Raw genomic sequence first — 7,450 nt, 5'->3', positions numbered from 1 at the left:
GCCCCCACCCACCCACCAGGCGTCAGAGGGCGTGTGACATCTGCCGACACTGGCACGCCTCTCGCCGCCACGCTGACAGTAGAGACCACTAACGGCGCCGGCGACCCGGTCCCCTTCTATGCCAGTAGTAGCTTTGGCTTCTACGCGCGGCCCTTAGCTCCGGGGACATATACACTAACTGCCGCAATGACCGGCTACACGCCTGTCTCATCAGCCGTCACTGTCCCGGCAGGTGGCACAGGGGTGACGCGAGATTTTGTGCTCATCCCCATGGTCTGACAAGGCGCCTCGTCGATGCGCCTCGGGGGGAGGCTGGCTGGCTGCTCCCCAAATTTCTGCTCGTCGCAGGCTCGCCTGCACGATCGGTTCTTCCTGCACACTGCTGGCTGCCTTCACACTCTCTGGCTGAGCGCACCCGCAGCTTTAAATCCACTCACCCAAACATCCCTCACTTCATTACTGCATGTGCCCTGCCGTTAACTTCATTATTTAGTTACGTATCATCGCATGTTAGGCCAGCCCAGCCCCACGGGACAGGGATGGCTCTAACATTGCGCCGCTGGTGCAGGCGCTTGGCTTGACAGGGGCGATCCTGTGTAATTTGCAGAGCACCTGCAGCACCCCACGCATATTGTGCAGGACCCACCGCCACAGGAGCAATGTGTGCCACTGCACAGGCAATGCAGTCAGTGCAGATCGCAGCATGCATGCGTTCAGGGGGGCCTCAACAGCTTTGGCGGGGTGTGTCGCCCCGCCACGAAACGGGCCAACTTGCATGTGCGTGTACTGCACGAAGGGACATCGGGCGGCGAGCGCAGTCACGCGGCGCGTGCGCAATGCAGCATGAAACCCGCCTTTGCGGCGGGTGCGAGATATTCATGCTTTGTCCCATGACAAAGGCTTTGTCACCTATCATGGTAGATGTGGGTAAAACCCCTGCAGCAAACCAGGATGAAATCACATGCGCCTGATTGAGTGACGACCATCACATGCGTCCTATTGACGAGGTGTGTGTTAATTTGTAATGTCTCGATTTCATTTGTAACCTGCGTGCACCATCGTAGCGGCTGTTGCGGCCTTGTCACTGCGCATGTTGAGGGTAAGAGCGGTGACATGCGTCAGGCCGGGGCCCAGCAAAACAGCGAAAGTGACACGACATTGACAATCACCAGCTCCCCTTGCGCATCCTGCATGCACTCCAGACACGCGTAGGCACATGCAATCGCACACATCCAAGCAAAACGCCCCTCTCCCCATGCAGGAGTGGCCCCCACCACACCTGTTGCAGAGTGAGCGTGCTTTGCGCGTGCATCACGCGGGGCGTCCCCCGCGTCACTTCAGCGGCTTCAGCACAAAGTTCTTGACGACGCCGCTGCCGTCTGTCGGCACCGTGACGTCCGCCTCTGCCGTGGCGTAACCGTCCACGGCAACGACCAGGGTGTGCGTGCCGGGGACCAGGGGCCGAGCAAAGAAGCCGAAGTTCTTGCTGGCGTAAAAGGGGACCGGGGCGTCGCTGTTGGCATCGGAGCTCTTGACGGCCAGGGTGGCAGCCAGGGGGGCGCCGCTGCCGGCCGCCGTCACGCGGCCGCGGACGCCTGTCGGGGCGGGAGAACGGAATTTGCGCAATTGGGATGGGTGAGTCACTAGATGATCTTTGGTCCCCACGTGCATTTTCTGAGAAGGGAGCGCACGCCGGCTTCGCACGCGCGAGCACTCGGGGCCGGTGGGTCGTGGGGCGGCACGCGGCCAGGCAAGCACGGCGCGCGCATCAGCGCCCACCTCCGAGTGCCGCGGCGAGCGGCATGGCGATGAGGGAGTCGCGGTTCTGGTCCCAGATGGCCTTGAGGCCGGAGGCCGGCACGAACTTCTCTGCGGACACCTCGAGGGTCACCTCCATGCAGCCGGCCACCACATAGTTCCAGTCCTGCGGGATGGCGGGGGGGGGGGGTGGTTGAATGGGCGATGGTGCAGGCAGCCTGGCTGGGCAGTTGGGCGGTTGATGGTGCCACGAATTGTGTGGCGTGCCAATTTGCAGTATTTCTGGCCACTTCCAGTACTTTGGTGCGATCGCAGGTGGGATGGTGCAGTTGCAAGTGGCATTTGATTGTGGATGATTGTGTAAGGCCAAAAGGACCAGAACATGCAGCGCACGCAGCGCGCCTTGATGTGTTTGGTGGCCCCGATTGGGTCCCCGCAGCACCATCCGGGCACAACAGGCCAAAATTGGGCGCCATTCTGCGGCAGCCCCGCCGCGCCCTAGCCCCCGCCTCCTGGCTCTTCGCCCTCTCTCCCCCCTCCACCTGCATGCCGCCGTAGATGTCATACCACTGGGCGCCATTAGTAATGCCCCCAGGGAATTCCTGCGGCCGCAACGTAGCAGTCCAATCCACGTGAGTCTGCCGTCACGACAAACTCAGTCCCAAAAGCGCCAAAGTGCCGCGGGCGCTCGGCAGCCCCGCAGCTGCACGGCAGCTGCCTCACACAACCCAGGCCCCAAAACCCACCCTGGAGGCTGCCATGAGGGGGTTCTTGTCAGCGTAGGTCCTGGCCAGGAATTTGAAGGTCGCGTCGTCAGGCGTCAGGTGGGCGGTACCGGAGCGGCCGGGGCTGGTGTAACCATCGTAGGGGTAGTTGACCACCTTTGGCAGCGGTTGGGAAGGTGGGGGGTCGATGGTTCGGTTGCCGCGTGATCAATTTAATGCCTGGCGTCGATGTCCGATGCGCCCTCAAGACAGCAGGGGTGTAATACACTGGTTTGAGCAGCGCCTCCTCATATTCCAGACCCCAGGTGTGCCGCAATCCGCGCTTGCAAGAGAGCATAATCCACCCCGCCAAGCCCAGCGTCACAAACTTCACAGAAGGCACCCCGCGTTGACGCGCCCAACGCACCACGGACCCCTCGTGCAGGTTGGCCGAGGCCGACCAGGTGCGGCTGAGGATGAAGTCCATGATCTGGGCCACCTCGGGCTCCGTGGCGGCCGTGGCCTTGCGCAGGTCGCTGCCGCGGTCCAGGACTGGGTCCGGGAAGTTGCGGTTGAGGTCGGCGCCGTGGCTGATGAGGGGTTGTCGAAAAGAGTGAAGGAATAGGGTCAAGAGGTCGGTTGGGTCAAGTGGGGGAATCGCGGACACGGGTGGAGCTGGTGGGGATGAGAGGAGGTGGCGGGGCGGCAAGGCGCTGTGCTATGGATTGCGACATAAGGTGGCCGCAGCACTTGATTCGTGGGAAGGCCGCGCGAGGAGCGCTCTGGTGAGAGCTGCGTGGCGGTGCGGAGGTTCTGCAGCGCGGCTGGCTGCTGCGGCGAAGGGGGCGGCGGGCGGGGCCGCAGGGTTGCTCACGCGTTCTCTCGCTGGCGAGCATCGAAGCCGTCGGGGTTCATGGTGGGGATGAGGAAGAGGTGCATGTCCCGGACCATTCGCGTTGCGCGCGCGTCCTTGCCGTTGTTGGCGCAAAGCCACTCCGCCAGCATCGGCAGCAGCATCCTGCAACAGGGTGCGGCGGGGGCCGTGAGGCGGGGAGGGCTGCACCACCGCAGGCCGTGCGAAGGGCTCGCCAAGCAGCCGGGGATGCTCACACTCGCCACCCCCGACCCTGCCGCCGCCGCAGACAAAGCCCGCCGACTCACCGTCTCGCAGCGGCTGGGATGCAGATCTGTATGGCAGCTCCAACGTGTACAATTGAGCGCTACCCCTGCAACGACCGGCCGCCTGCCTGTCCGCTCACCTGCCGCTGACCTCGTTGCCGTGCATGTTGCCGATGTACTTGTAGTATGGCTCCGCCTCCTCCACCCCCGGCTTGTCTGAGACCTCGACACCAAAGAACTCCACGCCGTTCACGCTCTTGCCGACGCTGGGCTCGCGAGCGTGTGCGTGCACATGAGTGCGTCAGCGCGTCGGCATGCGCGCGTGGTTGCAAGTGCGTGTGAGCGTGCATGCATGCGTGGGTGCGTACACGAGTGGGCGCGGGGGTCGCAGACGGGTGATGTTTCAGGGGCGCTCGGCTCTAGCTTTTTGTAAAGGAGTGGCCGCCGTGACTGGCGGCTGTGGCGTCGGGCCCTGAACAACACGACAGCAGCTGCGGATTGGTGTACCGCAGCAGCCTGCGGCCCCACCTGAACTTGCGGCCAATCTTGCAGCGGCCAACAAACTCGTCCATCCAAGCGCCCTGGTCAATTGAGAGCGACAAACGCGGCCGGACAGGGGCTGGGTATCAGCTGTTGAGGAGTGGGTGCAGCAAACCAGCAAAAGCACAGCACAGGGAATGGATCGCGGGCGTGGCCAGGCAAGGGGCGGCCTTTGCACCGCGCTCACCAGCTGAGCATTAGAAAGGTACGCCTTTGGTAGCGCATTGGCCAGGCGCCTGCTGGGCGCCCCGTCGGCCTGGCTTGCGGCCACATCGGGCGCCTGGCGGTTGAAGTGGGAGGGTGGGGTGGCGGCACGAGGCGTGCAAAATCGCGGGGACTGAGGGACTGGGGGGCACAAATCATGCCTGAGCCCCCTGTATGCATGATGATCGTGAAATGTACATCACCTCAGAATCGTAGTGTCTGGAACACCCTCATGATTTGGGCACAGCTGTTTCGCTGTTGGCTAGTGTGATTGTGCAGACAGCCGCGCACCTGCTCCGCCGCACAGGGGCTGGCACTGCACAGCAAGACTGCAAAGAGTATCAGCGCAGCTGCTGCCTTGTTAAAGGCCATGTTGGGCTGGCGACCCGCGGCGCGACGGCGATTTCGATTGAGTTGAGTACTCCCACGCAGTACTCTTGTTGCCGCAGCTGCTAGTGGGGCGCAAAACTATTTAAGTGTGGTAATAATGGATCTGGAAAGTCCCCGCACAATTCAACGGCGAGGAGGGCCCAAGGACGCCCAGGTCGGGCCGTTTTCGCCGTGCGCAGCACACGTTGTCACCGAAACATGTGATCAGTAATCTAAACTGAGTGCATTTATCTGAGCAGCTTCGTGTATTGTCACCTCCATGATGGTGCAACGAAGGTGACGGGCAGCTGTCACGTAGTAAGAGACCAAGCCTCGACACCTGCTTAGGTTTGTCACATGGTGCACGCATTGGCTCGATAATCGGTCAAATAGAACTTAGGCTCGCTTTGTTGGCATTTGGACACCATACACACTCGGTGCAACGATCTGCCAGCAGTAGTCCCAAGCAAAAGCCAATGATGAAAACATATAAAGACTCGCGATGTAAGCTGTCGCTGGTGGTGGCATGGCTGGTCCTGCTAGCTGCAGCGGGGACCGCAGCGGCGCAGAAGCAGGTGCGGCGCTTGCGAAAAAGCCACCGTCGTGACACGGAACCGTGTGCGACAGCCGGGTGGTTCGCGGCCGCGCTTGGGCCGCCGCATCGCCAAAGTTTGCCGCTGTGGCCGGGGCCGCTCCCGCTTTTTCCTGCAACACAGCAGAGGGGCAGGCCATCGGCCATGTCAGGCGCCATGGTGCCCCTTCTGTCTCTGCAGAGGCACACAGCCGGCCGGAACCCAGCAGTTGCCTTGTCCCCATCTCGCCGATACAGGCGGTCGACACAGGCAGTCGGGGCCGGCTGTCGGATCAGCTGCTCAAAACCTACCTGTCAAACGAGCAGCTGGTGGGTAGGGGCCACGTAGGGCGGGCGTTTTGGGGGGGGGGCGGCCACCGCAACGCCGCTGGCATGGTTGCCGCGCGCTTGCTGCTGCCGCCCCGGCAACGCACCCACACCCGTGCCTGGAGTCCCACAGGGCTGGCTCTGCTTGCTCCAGGGCAGCAGTCGCTGGCCCCGATGCAGCGGGGGTTGCGGCCGCAGAGCTTGCGCATGTTTGGCGTCGCCGACCTCGTCGCCCCCACGGCTCCTGGCAGGCCGCTTGGATAGACGAGTTTGTGGACAAATGCTCCAGCATATCCCGGAAGTTCAGGTGGGACACGAAAGTTATATTGTGGCCTGGCAGAGCTGCATCAGAAGTCGACGAGGGGGGCGCAGGGGCGGGGAGGGAGGGGCAGGGGGCGGTCAAGGAAAGTGGGGCGAGCCGACTTGCAGACCCTGGATTTTGGATGTTTGGAAGAACTGGCGCCCAGCAGGGGAGGCGAGGGCGCTCCCTGGCACTGGCCCCTGCGCGAGCCCGGGCGCGGGCCTGGGGCTGCCGCCGCACAGCGCCTGAGTCGGGCGCGCGGCCGCCCTTCCCGCGCCTGGCGCTCGCAGCATCGGCAAAAGTGTGCAGGGGCTGGATCTCTGGGGGATAGAGCTTTCCGACAAGCCTGGCGTTGAGGAGGCGGAGCCCAAGTTTAAATACATCGCGGTGAGGGCACGCCTTGACACGCAGCTGCGCCCGACATGGTAGCGCTGAGGTGTTTGGCACGCCGCAGCCGCACGGGGCGTGGAGCGCCCATGCGTGCGGGAGTTTGCTGATTGCGGTCGGGTTATCCATGCACACACGCAACCTGGGAGCGACTTTGGCGTGCAGCCCTCACCAGTGCACCTTTCCGTCTGCCACTGTGTTTCCACACTCGTTTGTAGAACATGCACGGCGACGAGCCCAGCGGCAGGTGCGTGAGGGTGGCAGGGCCGGCAGACAGTTCTTGATGAGCAAGAACCAGCGGGCAAAGCTCCAGAAAGTTTCAGGTGGCGTCGCGACACCCGCGCTGCGTTGAGCTAAGCAGATCGGCCGGCTTCATGGCGATGGGTTGCAAAGCAGGCTGTTTTGCCGCGCCGACCGTGCCCATCAACCATCTTTCAGTGTCATGCATTCCTCACACCCCTGCCAACCCACCGCGACGGGCCTCCAGGATGCTGCTGCCGATGCTGGCGGAGTGGCTGTGCGCCAACAACGGCAAGGACGCGCGCGCCACGCGCCTCCTGCGGGACGCGCACCTCTTCATCATCCCGACCCTCAACCCTGACGGCTTCGCACTGCACCGCCGAGCCAACAGGTCCATGGGCCGCTGCAGCATGGGCGCCAGGCGCCGCGCCGCCGCCGCAGCAGAAAAGCGCACCAGATTCTCGCTTCAAATGCTGCCGCCTGCCCCTGAAAGCCGTGCTACGAGAGTCTGGACGCCATGCCTCCCTGCCTGCTTCACGGACACCCCTGTTCCTGCAAAGTATGCAATGTTGCAAAACGAACGAACGTGGGAATTCCAACTCCTTGTCCTTACAGTTGCCTCTACCTTTGCCCCAATAACCCTCAAAACGCAGCAAAAACATCGACATCAACCGCAACTTCCCAGACCCCATAATTTACAAAGGCCGGGACCTGTCCAAGCCCTTAGACACGGCCGCCCCAGAGACCATTGCGATTATGAACTTCACTAGGAATGGCCACTTCACGGCGTCAGCAAATCTTCACGAGGGCGCCATCGTGGGTGGCGCCGGCGGGGGACTGGCATTTGTGTGTGTGTGGGGGGGGGTCAACATAACGTGCTGACTTGGGTGGAAAGGGGGAGGGGCGCGGGGGAGTTGGGGCTTGTGGCGG

General features: G+C 62.8%; 2 protein-coding genes across 2 annotated transcripts; one reads left to right on the top strand and one right to left on the bottom strand.

The window, feature by feature from the left end:
• Window positions 1–1,332: 1,332 nt before the first annotated feature.
• MNEG_3741 (carboxypeptidase D) lies at window positions 1,333–4,153 on the bottom strand (the record flags this gene model as incomplete). Its single annotated transcript, XM_014047779.1, has 8 exons — window positions 1,333–1,595; window positions 1,780–1,924; window positions 2,301–2,360; window positions 2,505–2,639; window positions 2,890–3,052; window positions 3,337–3,480; window positions 3,722–3,847; window positions 4,110–4,153. The coding sequence occupies 8 exons, from the start codon at window positions 4,151–4,153 to the stop codon at window positions 1,333–1,335; spliced, it is 1,080 nt and encodes a 359-aa protein (XP_013903233.1).
• A 1,020-nt stretch (window positions 4,154–5,173) lies between these two features.
• On the top strand, window positions 5,174–7,402 carry MNEG_3740 (hypothetical protein; the record flags this gene model as incomplete). The annotated part of the gene is made up of 7 exons (XM_014047778.1): window positions 5,174–5,269; window positions 5,524–5,595; window positions 5,844–5,899; window positions 6,184–6,280; window positions 6,499–6,527; window positions 6,768–6,911; window positions 7,174–7,402. The coding sequence occupies 7 exons, from the start codon at window positions 5,174–5,176 to the stop codon at window positions 7,400–7,402; spliced, it is 723 nt and encodes a 240-aa protein (XP_013903232.1).
• Window positions 7,403–7,450: the final 48 nt, after the last annotated feature.

This window comes from Monoraphidium neglectum (assembly GCF_000611645.1).
Source record: "Monoraphidium neglectum strain SAG 48.87 unplaced genomic scaffold scaffold00486, whole genome shotgun sequence".
NCBI classification, from domain to species: Eukaryota; Viridiplantae; Chlorophyta; class Chlorophyceae; order Sphaeropleales; family Selenastraceae; genus Monoraphidium; species Monoraphidium neglectum.
Note: the sequence above shows the minus strand (reverse complement) of the source record. Positions and strands in the feature narration are given on the sequence as shown.